Source organism: Brachyhypopomus gauderio, chromosome 9 (assembly GCF_052324685.1).
Source record: "Brachyhypopomus gauderio isolate BG-103 chromosome 9, BGAUD_0.2, whole genome shotgun sequence".
In the NCBI taxonomy this organism is placed as follows: Eukaryota; Metazoa; Chordata; class Actinopteri; order Gymnotiformes; family Hypopomidae; genus Brachyhypopomus; species Brachyhypopomus gauderio.
Window position 1 is genome coordinate 6,293,626 of NC_135219.1, and position 16,402 is coordinate 6,310,027.

The 16,402-nt window shown below is 45.4% G+C and overlaps 1 protein-coding gene across 4 annotated transcripts in view; it reads right to left on the bottom strand.

The window, feature by feature from the left end:
• Window positions 1–16,402, bottom strand: part of fynb (FYN proto-oncogene, Src family tyrosine kinase b) — a 31,004-nt gene that overhangs the window by 7,390 nt on the left and 7,212 nt on the right. Inside the window, exons 2-8 of one of the 4 annotated variants that reach the window (XM_077016683.1) lie at window positions 6,759–7,024; window positions 6,405–6,501; window positions 5,434–5,532; window positions 4,875–4,978; window positions 3,465–3,614; window positions 1,378–1,542; window positions 919–1,074 (exon numbers count right to left, since the gene is read on the bottom strand). In XM_077016683.1, coding sequence (XP_076872798.1) covers window positions 919–1,074; window positions 1,378–1,542; window positions 3,465–3,614; window positions 4,875–4,978; window positions 5,434–5,532; window positions 6,405–6,501; window positions 6,759–7,014 — 1,027 coding nt within the window. In that variant the 5' untranslated portion in view covers window positions 7,015–7,024. The remainder of the gene's footprint in view (window positions 1–918; window positions 1,075–1,377; window positions 1,543–3,464; window positions 3,615–4,874; window positions 4,979–5,433; window positions 5,533–6,404; window positions 6,502–6,758; window positions 7,025–16,402) is intronic. The other 3 variants (XM_077016681.1, XM_077016682.1, XM_077016680.1) reach the window with 3 other exon arrangements.

Below are 16,402 nucleotides of genomic sequence, written 5' to 3' on the forward strand. Positions count from 1 at the left end.
GGGAGAGAGAGAGAGAGAGAGAGAGAGAGAGAGAGAGAGAGAGAGAGAGAGAGAGAGAGAGAGAGAGAGAGAGAAGGAGAGCCAAAGAGAGAGGGAGTGAGAAAGATGAGAAAAATTGGACAATAAAAAATAATGCTTGACCAGGGACATAGTACTGTCTGTTGTGGTGGAAAACACTCACCGTTATACTTACCACTGTAGAGTCCGACCTTTGCACACACACTCACACACACACTCACAAAATGTGCATCACATCACTAAGGTTTCAGGATGTTCTCACAGGAAATTTGACAAGACCCCCCGTAAAAAATACAAAATGCAATATAAAGTGTTTATAAATGGCTTTGTGGAAGCAAAGCTATAGACTCCAGCAGTTCTAAAACTGCAAAGCTCAGTAGTTTACACGTGGGCAAACAAGAATCCACAAGAATAGAAGGGATCTAACCGAAAGAATCTAACCGAAAGAGGAACCTGCTTGGCCAGCCAAATCATATAAGTGGATAAAGATCACACCAGTACACCAGCCCACATCAGTGGATCAAGATCACACCAGTACACCAGCCCACATCAGTGGATAAAGGCCATACTGGAGGACTAAGGCCGGTTCAGACCCAAATGAGCCAAGATGCCAATCTTGTGTTTTCACGAATGTTGGTGAAATGCCTGTATGTGTGAGAAAGTGTGTATGAATATTACCCAAACTTTGACCATGAGAACTGGATGTGGTCTGGGGTTTTACTGAGAACACTGTGATCAGTGTGCACGTGTGATCTAAGCTCATTTACTTCCACATCATCCTTTATCACCACTTTACCTGCCCAGATTTGCAAAATGCACTTTGGATTATTTATGAATCTATTAATGAGTTTGCTATGCTTATTTATTAATGTTTATCTTATTTGTTAATGCTTATCTTACCACACCAGACATCAGCAAAGCATCCTGCCCCCAGCTTGACGTGCAGCTGCAGGGACTGGCGTTCGATTTCCCAGGCGTCATGGTTAAGACCAACTGTCTCTGGTATGTGGGTCTCACACAGTCCCGTTAAATGATAGCACAACCCATCCGCATGCACTAGTGGAGGGGAGAGGGGGAGGGGGGGGTTAAGCACTGGGGCTGCATGCACGTAGAGAGACGGAACGGGCCGGCCTCCCTTCGGCCTCAGTGGGCGGGTGTGCGGTGACCCGCTCCACACCCCTCAGCAGGGGCTCTCACCACTGATGTCCAAATCATCCGCCCTCAGCCTTAACCTCACTCAGTGCTTTAACCATCTCTAAAGCAGAAGCTTGCTGTTAAAGACTCCGTCCTTTTCGGGGAGGCACCCGTCCGTCTCTTTGTGTAGTCGGCGGTTGCTCGGCGTGAGGGGCGGGGCCATACCCATCCAGACCTCCCCAAACTGGCCGTTGCCCAGCCTCTTTATGAGCTGCAGCGACTCTCGCGGGATCTCCCACACATCTTTGGTTTTGACGGACAGGTCAGTAAGGCGGGGCATCCCTTTATGACACGGCACGACCAAGCGGCAACACAGACCTGCAGCTCGCTCTGAACCAGGAAGCGCGCGAGCACACACACGCACACACACACACGCACGCACACACACGCACGCACACGCACACACACATACAAAGAAAGCAAGCATACACACACAGGCATACATGGACATAAGCATAGATGTACACACACATACACAAGCATACTCAAACTTGAATACACTCATGCACACAAAGCAATGTAAGAGAGAAAAGATTCAACCCTGCTGAAAATCACACACACACACACACACACACACACACACACACACACACACACACACACACTCAAGTAGATAGAAATATGCAACTGTACACCAGTGGCCTGTGGCAGTGAGAATCGTATCTATATACTACAGTGAAGGATCAATCATAGCATATCATACTGATAGTGAATACTGATCAAGCACCGTCTTTACCCTGTAACAAACACACACACTAACAGACCCACACACACACACAAACGTATACCTACGCACACCACTAAACACCCACACACCTACACTCACACATACCACCAATCACCCACACTCTTACACCTACACACAAACAACCACACACCTGCACACCTACACTCACACATACAAATATACACCCCTACAACCACACCCATCAACCACCCAACCCACACCTACAACACATACATGCCAACACCCCTATCCCACACACCTGCACACACATTAATATATTTTCTGGAAAACAAGCCACAGTCTACAGGCTGACACCCAGTAAAACAGACAAAGAATAGACCAACACACACTGCAAAGCAACAGCCAGAAAGAATCACAGAGTAGTAGTGTGTGTGTGTGTTTGTGTGTGTGTGTATCTGTAAGAGTCTGACAGTTAAACCCACTGTCAGATAACATCAGTGAAAACATGCAGTGTCTCTTAAAAGTCCCTTGTTCCTCCTCTACACCCTATCTGTCCTTCTAATTTAAACTCGCTAGGGTTAGGGTTAGGTAGGGTTAACCCTAACCCTATCTGTCCTTCTAATTTAAACTCGCTAGGGTTAGGGTTAACCCTAACCCTATCTGTCCTTCTGGCCCCTCCCTCTACACCAGGGGTCACCAACGTGGTGCCCGCGGGCACCATGTCGCCCGCGAGGACGTTATGAGTCGCCCGCGGGCTTGTTTTAAAAACAGCTCACTATATTGCCATGCACCAAAGCGCTGCATCGTTTATGTTTTTGCTGCTATTAGCGATTGTCCGCGGTTGCTAGCGGTCTTCCCGCTTAGCAATTGACACGCGCACATGAACCCAATCCCTCCCCGCTCAACAACTTTTTTTCTGGTAGCCCTCCGCAATAATTGGTATCCAAGAAGTAGCTCCCAACTTCAAAAAGGTTGGTGACCCCTGCTCTACACCCTATCTGACCTTCTATAACTGACACTTGTCCTCTGCACAGCTGTGATATATTTTTCCTTTCACAACTGAAAAAGTACTGGTGTGTCAATATTTTTTAATACATAAGTGTTCATAAATGTGCATACATTTTCAATGTACAAAATTTAAAATAATAATAATAATAATACTAGTAACAATAATAATATGATTGTGTAAACATGCCCAGTATAATTTTGACCACCAGTGTAACCCTACAGCCCTAATCCTACAACCCTAACCCTACAGCCCTACAGCCCTAACCCTATAGCCCTAACCCTACAGCCCTATAGCCCTAACCCTATAGCCCTATAGCGCTAACCCTACAGCCCTAACTCTATAACCCTAACCCTATAACCCTAACCCTACAGCCCTAACCCTATCGCCCTACAGCCCTAACCCTAAAGCCCTAACCCTATAACCCTAACCCTACAGCCCTAACCCTACAGCCCTACAGCCCTAACCCTAAAGCCCTAACCCTACAGCCCTAACCCTATCGCCCTACAGCCCTAACCCTAGCCACACACACGTTCACCGCTGTGCAGAGTGTCATACCTGAGTAATGTTGCACCAGCTGCTGCAGCGTGTCGAACTGGGCACGGGTGGTGATGTAATACCCCCCACTGTCCAGCTTACGGATCTTATAGTGCTTCACGTGGTCCCCTTTAACATCGTCCCAGTCACGGATAGACAGGGAGAAGGCACCTGCACAGCCAAAACAGATTACTCAAGCACACACACACACACACACACACACACACGCACACACACGCACACACACGCACACACACGCACACGCACGCACGCACGCACGCACACACGCGCACACGCGCACACAAACATGCATGCCCATACAAACACACATACAAACATTCACGCACGCACGCACACGCACACAAACATGCAGGCCCATACATACACACATACAAACATTCAAACACGTATACACACGCACACACACACACACACACACACACACACACACGCACACACACACACACACACACACACACACACAGACAGACACACATACGTACACCCACGCGCACACACAAATATGCACACACTCACACATGCACAGCATACACACACATACATGTACACAAATCTACAAATCTATGTGAAAAAACTTTGAATTAAGAGCTGAACATGTACAAGCAGAGAGTGTAGGTGTGCAGGTGTATGTAGGTGTAGAGTGTAGGTACATGTAGGTGTAGAGTGTAGGTACATGTAGGTGTAGAGTGTAGGTGTGCAGGTGTATGTAGGTGTAGAGTGTAGATGTGTAGGTACATGTAGGTGTAGAGTGTAGGTGTGTAGGTGTAGAGTGTAGGTGTGCAGGTGTATGTAGGTGTAGAGTGTAGGTGTGCAGGTGTATGTAGGTGTAGAGTGTAGGTGTGCAGGTGTATGTAGGTGTAGAGTGTAGGTGTATGTAGGTGTAGAGTGTAGGTGTATGTAGGTGTAGAGTGTAGGTACATGTAGGTGTAGAGTGTAGGTGTGTAGGTACATGTAGGTGTAGAGTGTAGGTACATGTAGGTGTAGAGTGTAGGTACATGTAGGTGTAGAGTGTAGGTACATGTAGGTGTAGAGTGTAGGTACATGTAGGTGTAGAGTGTAGGTGTGTAGGTACATGTAGGTGTAGAGTGTAGATGTGTAGGTACATGTAGGTGTAGAGTGTAGGTACATGTAGGTGTAGAGTGTAGGTGTGTAGGTACATGTAGGTGTAGAGTGTAGATGTGTAGGTACATGTAGGTGTAGAGTGTAGGTGTGTAGGTACATGCAGATGTACAGTTATGGACTTTGCCATGGGGGCTGTACTGAGAAGTTTCATGATGTTTGGTCTATAGGAGCATAACTGGGGTGCAGGTACACTACGGGGGTGTAGGGTGGTGAACTGGTCTGTAGGGGGCAGTACTGGTCTGTCTGGGTGGTACCAGAGTCTGCAGCTAAGCCAGTTGGTGAGCTCACCTTTCGTAGTTTCGCTCTCGCGGATGAGATAGGTACCGCGCAGGTTACCTGCCGACAGGAGCTGTCTCTCAGCATCCTTACGGCCCAGCTTACCAAAGTACCAGCTGCAGACAGCAGGGGGAGACTCAGAGTCACATCCAGCCACCACCACACACCACCACTCAACACCTCCACACATATGCAGCCTTCACCCAGCGCGTGTCTTCGGATTGGACTGATGTGATCAGGGTCAGCTCTTGGGCTTTACAAGATTCATAGAACCATCAAAAACAGCCACGCTCCCATCCCAGATATGACATCACACACCTCCCTCTGCCCCGTCACTATGGCAACAGCATCAACACAGCTGCATTGTTGGGCAGTGTGCCAACACACACAGACATTTACACATGTGAGCAAAACACAAACACATGCATGAACGCGCACACACCCACGTCCGCCCCCTCCTTCGCGCGCACACACACACACACACACACACACACACACACACACACACACACACACACACACACACACACACACACACACACACACAACACACACAAACACACACACTTACTCTTCTGCCTGTATGGAGTCAACTGGGGCGACATAATTACTAGGAATGTAGCCAGTTCCTCCAGTGGTGAGAGAGCGAGCATCCCACCAGTCTCCCTCACTGAGAGAGAGAGAGAGAGAGAGAGAGAGAGAGAGAGAGAGAGAGAGAGAGAAGTTTGGAGTGAGTGAGGGTGTGGGAGAGGGAGAGACAGCGAGGTAGGAGGGAGAGAAAGATAGAGGGTGATGAAGAGAAAGGACAGAAGGCACAGAAGGGAAGGCAAAAGGAGATGGTAAGGGTCAGACACATGACTCCATTCAACCTTCTGACTCTCTGAGGGGTCGGGCCTAAAAGGGGAGGGGCCCCATGGGACTTGGGCGTGCTGCAGCAGCCACATATCGCCAACAGGGGGAGCCAGAGAAGCTGTAGTTATTACAAAGATACAACAAACCAAACAAACCGAAAACAACAAACCAAGTTGTGCTGCAAGTCTTCAGTGCGGTCCTGTAATGTGCTATAGACCCGCCCATGTTGGTCTTCAGAGTGGGCCTGTAATGTGCTATAGACCCGCCCATGTTGGTCTTCAGAGTGGGCCTGTAATGTGCTATAGACCCGCCCATGTTGTCTACTTCTCATGATGCTTTTAGAACTGCTGGAGTCCATAGCTTTGTTCCACAGAGCCCTTTATAAACACTTTATAATGCATTGAATTTTTTATGGACCACGTTCCAGTGAGGTCATTCTAAAACCTTAAGAATAATGATGCCCATTACATTTGGGTGTGGGTGTGGGTGTGTGTGTGTGTGTGTGTAAGAGAGAGAAAGGTGGTACATGTCACTGTTTCTATCTCTACCTGTCTGACACAGTGTGTTGTGAGTTTCAGGAACACCAGACCTGTGTGCGTAGGAGGTAACAGGAAACACAGCTACTCTATTTCCTGTTTGAGAGCGAAAGGGCTGAGCAGGCCTGACAGGGGCTTTGACTGTGTGACTTACCTGCTGTTAATGATCTGAAACTTCTCACCCTTTTGGAAGCTGAGGTCATCTTCAGTTCGAGCTTCATAGTCATACAAGGCCACAAAGAGTGTGACACCTGAGAGTGAGACAGACAGGAACGGGGAGAGAGAGGGAGAGAGGGGTCATAGAGCAATGCCTGGAGTTTTGTTACTGCGACTCATAAATTCTGTTGGGATACTTGACAGAGGGAACCGAGTGACCACAGCATCAAAGGCACAACGTTTTATATTTTAGGAAGTGCTCCAGCTGTTGTGAAGTCAGTGTCTCTGGCTCCGTGCTAAGGTTGGGTGTTTTAGGAAGTGTGCCCAGCAGAGGGCGTGTGTACGTGTGTACCTGTTCCACCTCGTGTGCGTAGAGTTCCGGTGTGTGCTGACGTGTTGATCCCTCCGAACACGGTCATACTCTGGGAGGTTCCTGCAGCATGGAAGTTGTTGTAATTGGGAATGGCTGTCGCCCCAAAGGCCGGGTACGGCTGCGGGGCGGGGTCACCCCCATACCGGTAGGCCACGCCCCCACTCTGTGACTGGCTGATGTCTCGATCATCCGTTAGCTTAGCTTCCTCCTTATCCTTACACTGCACACACCCCATTCTCTACTGTCTGAATGACAGAGAGAGAGAGAGAGAGAGAGAGAGAGAGAGAGAGAGAGAGAGAGAGAGAGAGAGAGAGAGAGAGAGAGAGAGAGAGAGAGAGAGAGAGAGAGAGAGAAACAGAAGCACACAGAAAGAGAGGGAGAAATAGAGACAGACAGAGATTATTTAGCAAAGTCTGTCTGGAATACTGGAAACTAAAAACTCAATGTAAATAAGAGTGTTATTGGGCCATATGCAGAGTAGGAATAGGGATATCTGAGAGTATCTCCTTACTGTCAGAGATCAAAAGCAGAGACACATCTTAACCAAGTACAGTCTCTGCAATCGCAGTCTAGAATAGAGCTAAAACTTTCATTTGTAATAGGTGAATAGATTACGTAAGTTTGAAAATTCAATAAAAATGGAGCATCTAATGGAGCCTCAACAAAAACAGACTATAATGACTACAGTATAATAACTACAGTATAATGACTACAATAAGACTTCATGAGTTTGTTTTGACTCTAGTCTTGGTGATGGATTTATATTCTATTCACCAGACCACAAATCACATCTACGTACTCAGTGCTGTCTGAGCAGCAGCTCAATTATTATGAACATCTCGTTCAGATCCGTCTACAATCAACCCCGTCTCATTAATCAGTACCAGAACCATCAACATCCGGTTGGGTCAGTACATCTCTGCTCAGTGGGCCCAGTTTAACCGTGACGTGAAAGAAACCTCATCAGTAAAACTGTGGGAGACCGTAAAAGCAGTGTGTTATGATGAAAAAAATCGTATTTTTAATGATTTTAAAGATGACTTTTAAACAATTCTGGAAAAATTAGTAAATCTCATCAAACGACATAAGGAGGAAATTTCAAAAGATGAACAGATATAGGCAGAAGGACGTGGGCACACGTAGACCCAGACGGACGTATACACACGCACTAAAAACAGACCCAACGGAGGAGTCAGGGGCTGTACTGTGCTCATTAACTTTACGTAGCAGTTAACATCGCAAAGAAAACTGTCCGCATGAACTGGAAACCAAAATATCTCATGATGATATTAATATTAATGCCATATTAATGATTTTAATTCCATACCACGTAATAATGTAAACATTGTGAGGTGAGGTTCAGACAGAGAGGAGGAGAGGCACACAGACTGAAATAGAGAAAACTTAAATAGAGAAAACCGTGTATTATGGGCCGATGTCCTGTGTGTTTAAATATGTGGTTAAAATTTAAGGGTGACGCCTGAAATTCTTCCATGGCGCACGCGTGCGTGCACACACATACACACACACACACACACACACACACACACACACACACACACACACACACCCCTCTGGAGGTTATCATTAGTAAAGCAACGTGAGTCTGAGCTTGTGGCTCCTCTACATTGAGGAGCAGCATTTTAAAAAAATGGTTCTTCTTCACCTTCCTGCACCCAATTCAGTCCCCCAGGGGCCTGTGGATCCCGGTAGAGAGTACACTGTGCACAACTGGCTGCTGCTTCTCGCCGGTGTGTGATTGGTCGTGTAAGACTTGTACCTGTGTTAACATTGTAAAGTCACCTTGGCTATCTTGAAAGGCGCTATATAAATAGAACATTCAAACATTCATTCATTCAACCTCTGAAACAAAACAGTGGGTCAACTGACTTGCTAAAACAGACAGCTTAGATATTGGCCTATAATTATTTATTAATTGGACACCACCCTTTAATAAAGTGACATGTGCTGACTTCCATACACTTGGTACGAATCCACATTCAATAGCCAGGTTGAAAATATGGGACCAGAGAATTTCTTGGCATTTAACCTCATAAGAGCTTCAAAAATGCATTCAAAAATGAAAAGGTACATTTTCTCTTTCGTCTGCTCCGTTTTTGTGCCGCATGCTCAAAGAACAAACCAGAAGAGCGTGCTGGTTCAGGGAATATAGCATACTCACCTGTAATCATTCTAGCATTCAACCTCAGTGCATTCAAAGCGATTTTCATTGACTTAAAAATCTGACATGGCTCCTTATTTGAGACACATTTATTTCTCAAGTACCTAAAATGTCGACAGTCTGCGCTATCTTTGGATGTTTTTTTAAGAGTTGGCCAAACAAGATCACACTCATGAATTAGATCAGACAGTTTCTCTGAAAAGCACAGTTTATCACGCCCTTTAATCTTATGTTTCCTAAGAGCAGTCTGCTTGTTTATAATGTCCAAAAGTAATGATTTAAAATATTGCAATACCATCTCTGGTTCTGGGATGAAATTTTTTTTTAGAGGTGCTGATTCTCAAGCCGGTTCGTTTTGTGCTCGGCTACAAATTGATCCGCCCCGATTACGTCAACAGGACGGCATCATCACCAAAAAGCAGACATGGAATCCTGAATCCAACAAACCGAACCCCCTCCGACACTTGGTTACAGCAAGAACTTCCAAACTGTCCTGGCCACCGAGGCCTGAGGCCTCCATTTCCCAGTGTCCTCCACTGGTGTCGGGGATTTTGCCACCACAATGCAGCCATCACTCCAGTCAGCCACCTCAACAACGGAGGCACAGAACACGGTCCACTTGGACTCAAAGTCTCCGGCTCCCTCCGGATGCTGTCAAAGCCCTGATGAGGGAGTTGGGGGTTAGAGTGTTGGGTTTAAAGCCCATGGGGGATAAATACATGATCTAGTGAACCTGTATCTAGACAGTCTTCAGATAGCAATTACTGCACTACCTGAGTGAAGGTGAATGATCACATTACATTTACTCAGAAACAAGACAAATACGAATACACTTTCAAACCCCAGTCGCCCCAGTTGACTCCATACAGGCAGAAGAGTAAGTGTGTGTGTGTGTGTGTTATTGGGGTATCTTAATAAGCATCTTAATAAGCCAATCCACCATACAACACATGCACATACAGTGCGTGAGTGTGTCAGAGAGACAGGCAAAGTGAGAAATAGTGGAAGAGAGTAAGACAGAGTGACAGTGAGTGAAAGTGAGAAAGTTTGGGTGAGAGTGAGGAAGTGAGAGTGAGAATGAAAGGGTCAAAGTGGCAGAGTGATCACTCAAGAGTCAGCAAGAGAGTGACAATGTAAGAGTGAGAGAGTGTAAGTGAGAGATGGTGAGTAAGAGAGAGAGGATGAGAGTGAGTGTAAGACAGAGAGTGAGATAAGAATGAGAATGTAAGACAGAGAAAAAAGATGACGTTCCAAACGCCTACACTGCCATTTCTGTCATTCCATTGTTCTCCTCTCTTTCTCTCTCTCTCTCTCTCTCACACACACACACACACACACACACACACACACACACACACACACACACACACACACACACACACACACACACACACACACTCATTTTCACACACACATTCCTAGACACACACACATCCAGGTACTTTATGTGTGCACAACAAACAAACAAAATGCTAGACACATATCTACATGTGATATCTACATATCTACGCACACACACACGCGTGAGGATGAGTGCTCAGTGAGGTGGTCATAGTTCACACTTCTCCAAAAATACAGAAAAACCCAGTAAGAGGAGCCAGGTGTGTGTGTGTGTGTGTCTGTGTGTGTGAGAATGCATGCGCATGATCTGTATCGGTACCTAATGCAGCTGAAAGATATAATCTGATTTACACACTGCCTGGGCCAGGGATGCATACACACAAACTCACTTGTATCTCTGTGTGTGACTTCCGGCACTCTGTCAGGGTTTCTGGCATATAAATACTGCTGCTGGCAATCACAAAACACCATGGAAACTGAACACCATGGCAACCACCAAATGTCACAGGAATGGCAAAAATGCAGTGGCTCTAGCAGTGGTGCAGACACACAGACACACACACACACAGAGGCAGTGAGTGTGTATGAATGCGTGTTTGTGTGCCCTCATTGGTGTGTGTGTGTGTGTGTGTGTGTGTACATCCGTCCAAGTGCCCTCATTCTTGTGTGCGTACCCCCGTGTGCCATCATTGATGTGTGCGTGTGTGCACGCCAGAGATGGGGACTCGAGTTTAGGACTCGTGGTTTGAGAATCGTGAATAATCTTTTATTTGTAATGTTCTTCTGTGTTTCATTTGACGATCTCTTCTCCGCCCGTCTGTATGCTTTTCACTTTGCAATCATGGCGGCGCTGGTGAGGAAGCTCGCTTCTGTTCCACCATTCATAATAAGTTTTGGGTACAAAAACTTCACACAAGTGAAAACCCACCCCGAAAGGTTAGTCACTGTCTGAAAGGGTATTAGCATCTTCTACAAACAAGCTTAGCGTCACCGTTAGTGTGTTACTTATAACAACCTAATGTTTACCCAGTTAGCTTGGTATTGACTGGATATTTTTTAAAAGAGAGGCATGTTCCTAATGTTTTGGCCTCTACATTCAGATAAAAATAAGCTGTAATGTGCAGTATTTTAAGCTATTCATGTCTGACTAATCTGTTTATCAAGGCTAATTTGGTACACATTACAAATGAATACATTTGAGAAGCCTAATTACTATTCTAAATAGATATCCATGTTCATCTACAGGTTTTCTGAGTTCTGTAAAGCAAAAAAAGTGTCACTCAAATATTTGGGACATGACTTGGACTTGCAAAAAAATAACTTGTGAGCATCTCTGGCACACGCATATGTTTGTTTGTGTGTGTGTGCGCGTGTTTTTTTTTCAGAAGCTTCTTACTTTTTATTACCACATGTTAGAAATACGGCCTTGGGGAATCAGGTTCAGATTCAGGAGTCAGGAGACTGGACAGCTTCATTGTTGACAAGAGTGTGTAGTATATGGTTGATCAGGACCAGTTCTCCTGTAGTCTAACTTGGGAAATGTGGGAGGAGGAGGATGATGAGGAGTTTAAGGAGGGGGAAGTGGGGGATGAAGGTGAGGAGGAGGAACCTTCCACCACACCTTACACACCACTTCCTCACACTTCCTCACAGTCAGTAAAGTTAAAAGTTATTCTTTGCAGGAAATCAAAACAATAACAAAATATTCTTACTTGCTGAAATGCTAGCATAGTAACAACATGATAATAAAGTTGTTATAAATCAGCATTTTTCCAGAATGTACTAAAACAAACCAAATAGAAAATGCTATTTTATCTCCATTTCTTGACCAGTCACACATAAACTTTGATTATTGGTAAATTAATGCATACAAGTAATCAATTATCAAGTTGGTTATTTTTAGCCCCAATTGGCTAACCATTCTGACTGAATATAAAGAGTGATATATATAACATTGGCTTTAACAGGGTTTCTGGAGACAAGTAATCAGATTCTTGCTTAGAAACGTCAATGAGCTTCAAGTCGGTAGAATAGTATTTTGTCTGGTACTGCTGTGTTTACAGGAATTTGGTGCGTACATCACTCTTTTGGTGTTTGTTCTGATGATACTGTGTATACAGCACACTGTGCTTACTCTTGCTAGGGTGTTTAGTGCCGTGTAGTGGCTTAATGCGACATGGTGCATGAGAGAGCTTGTGTGGTAGAACTGTGTGTGTTGCTCACACTCTCCAGTGCCTGTGTGGGCATGGTGGGTTCACAGGTGCTGAACTACACCTCTGTCTACAGCCACAGCACTAAATGGAACAGCAGAAGCTAATGGCTCCAACCAGTTCACTGATCTCTCCATGTCAAAGTCAATGTCGGGTTTATCTATATAGCGCTTTTTACAACACCTGGAACACGTGTCCAGATCCCTAATGAACAAGCCAGGGGCGACCGTGTCAAGGAAAAACACTGCAGGTGAGGATTAGGAAGAAACTTTGGCAGGACCAAGACTCAAAATGGGACCCATCCTCCACTGGGCCTCCACACTGTGTCTCCACTCTGCCCGTGTCTCCACGATGTTAACCTGGGAGACACCAGTTGTTGGTCCAGCTCCTCACCATCACAGGACTGGACTTCTGTAGCTCACTCTTTACTGGCCGCCCATCACACGTCACTAATCCCTTGAAGCTGATCCAGAATACAACTGCACAACTCACCTCAAACTGTCTAAAATCTAAAATAAAAAATAAAAAATTTAAATGTGTCATATTTGTCAATTGTGATTTTTTTTTTCACCGCAATCGAAATTTGTCCTCTGATTTTTACCCATCTGGGCAGTTAGAACACATACTCACACACACTAGTGATTACTAGGGGGCTGTGGTGCACACATGCCCAGAGCGGTGGGCAGCCCTAGCCCGGCGCCCGGGGAGCAGTTGGGGTTAGGTGCCATGCTCAAGGGCACCTCAGTCATGGCCTCAGGCCTGGGAATTGAACCCATCTCACACCTTTGGTACCTCAAGTAGCTACTACAGCTTTTCGTGAATTGCCACCCATAAAGAAAGTGTGTGTGTGTGTGTGTGTGTGTGAGAGAGAGAGAGCGAGAGAGAGAGAGAGGTGTTCTGACCCTACGTGGTTTGGAGAGGTGAAATTGTGACATTTAGTGAAGTGTGCACACAGTGGAAAGAATGACAATGAATTTGCAGAGAAGGTGTTGCATGCATACTTATGAATACATGCTAGTGTAAACCAATGGAACATTGGAACATTCTACAATCTGTCTCGCTCACTCACACATGCACGTGTGTACTCACACACACACACACACACACACACACGTGCGTGTGCACAGACGCAGAGCTGCTGCAGGTCTTTAAAGAACGTCATCCTGCAGGTATTATCCAGCCTGCTGCTCTAACGCTGATCGTGCAGTTTCACCGACAACCACACACGCTAACCACAGACAAGCAACGTTTTCATCCTGCCCAAATCTTAAGTTCCTCTGTCTTACGGCTTAAACAGGTACGCTGCTAACATAAACCGAATAAAGAAAGAAATGATATCACTTTTATAGAGCAAACTCGACATCTGTCCTTGTAAAGTATTTTCGTATTAAACTCAATGTCATGGGTGTCAAATGTGCAGAATAAAGAAGGGTTAATGTGATTGGGCAAATGGTGTGCTTCATCTGATAGGTTAAATAAGAAAAATCACTTTAGCTAACATCATGCATATGGAATGTTCTTATTCATTGCATCTTTTGCAATGTGTTAATTATGGCTATTTAAATCATGATGATGGAAACGCTGGTTATCAGTCTGCACTACTTCCTCCTAACATGACGGGTCTCACAGCAAACACACTACAACACTACACTCAAAGCACTGATTCATACTTCATCCTTTCAAAAGTTCATCCTTTCTTTCTCTCTCTCTCTCTCTCTCTCTCTCTCTCTCTCGCACACACATACACACACGCACGCACACAGACACACAGACACACACACACACACACACACACACACACACACACACACACACACTGCATTTTAAGTGTAGGATGGATCACAATAACACAGTTATGCATTGTGTCATGTATCCCATTTATGACCATCTGGTGTGTGTGTGTGTTTGTGTGGGTGTTGGGGTGGGTGGGGGAAGGTCTAGTCTTGAGGCTCAAGTCACAGGAACACACCACACACACACACACACACACCACACACACACACACACACACACAGACACACACAGACACACACAGACTCTGAAAGCTCATAGTGTACATTCATATACACCCAATAAAATCATGTAGAGAAAGAGATGAAGATTGAATGAAAGGAAGATGGAAAGAGAGGAAAAGAAAAAGATGATTAGAATTACAGAAAGCCGTGGTAAGAGGTGTGTGTGTGTGTGTGTGTGTGTGTGTGTGTGTGTGTGGTGTGTGTGTGTGTGTGTGAGAGAGAGAGAGAGGGAGGGGATGTTGAAAAGTAAACACATAATATTAATTATCTACCACTGCATTTACTTCTACTGAATTATTATAGAAATCTGTAATACAGCGATGCTAATAAAGTGCGTACACACACACACACACACACACACACACACACACACACACACACACACACACACACGTATGTTTGTAAGTTCTGTGTCAGCAGAGAGTAGTATGTGTTTATTTATTACTGTAGTGTGATATTTATAAAGTGATGTTATTACTGTTGCTCACATTTGCGGCTATGTTGCTGTGCTGCAGTCGCGTGTGTTTACTACAGTGGTGTAATATCATTAATGAAGGGATTAATTACTGATGCTAATTTTAAAATTCTATAATTGGAATGACAGGATGTCATTTACATATCATTAACATATCTCCAGCTAAATCTGGTCAGGATCACAGAATGTGCTATAGGTAGAGTTTTCCACCCATGGGTAATGTTCACTTTGAGGCTACATGGGTCTGCGCACAGGAAAGTGTGTGTGTGTGGTGTGAGAGAGAGAGAGAGAGAGAAAGAAAGAGAGTGGGTGTGTGGGTATTCTGCAGTACTTCTGAACTGCAAAACCAGCTGAAACCATTTTGTGTGCAGGCACTTCCTGTAGGGCTTGTAGTTGTGTGTGTTGCAGGAGACTATGTAGTGCCCCCCAACCCTTTACACGCACCCTACCCAACCCTTTACACGCACCCAACCCCCAACCCTTTACACGCACCTAACCCCAACCCTTTACACGCACCTAACCCCAACCCTTTATACACGCACCCAACCCCAACCCTTTACACGCACCCAACCCCAACCCCTTTACACGCACCCAATCCCCAACCCTTTACACGCACCCAACCCCCAACCCTTTACACGCACCCAACCCCAACCCTTTACACGCACCCAACCCCAACACTTTACACGCACCTAAACCCAACCCTTTACACGCACCTAACCCCAACCCTTACACGCACCGTAACCCCTACCCTTTACACGCACCTACCCCTACCCTTTACACGCACCTAACCCCAACCCTTTACACGCACCTAACCCCAACCCTTTACACGCACCTAACCCCAACCCTTTACACGCACCTAACCCCAACCCTTTACACGCACTTAACCCCAACCCGTTACTTACACCTTTTTAGTGAAGTACAACCACACTTTAGAGTGTTTACCTTCAAGCATTTTGCCTGTGTATGAGCTGCTAGCTAATGGTGGGCGTCTGCTGTTAGCTAGTGTAAAGTTAACTAGCATGACACACAGTAATGCTTCTGCTGCCTACAATGTCCATTTCAGAGCAAATATTAAATCATCAGAGAATGCTTTACATTTTATCAGGAGAATTTAATTTACCTGACTTTTGACTTATTCCAGATGTGGCCAGGACATGCTAAAAGCTAACACTAACAGACTCTGAAACTCAACAGCAACTCAAACATCCTTCATAAATACAAGCCCACAAACTTCTCTTAACCCACTCAGACCACATCCAGGGTCCTAATAAAGGTCCCCAGACCGGTCAGTCTGTTTCAGCTTGCAGTGTGACTCAAAATGTCTCTTGCTATTACAACGACCTGGATGTGGTTTGAGCAGGTTGAAAGATGTTTTGTGGACATGTAAACTTACAGGCAGG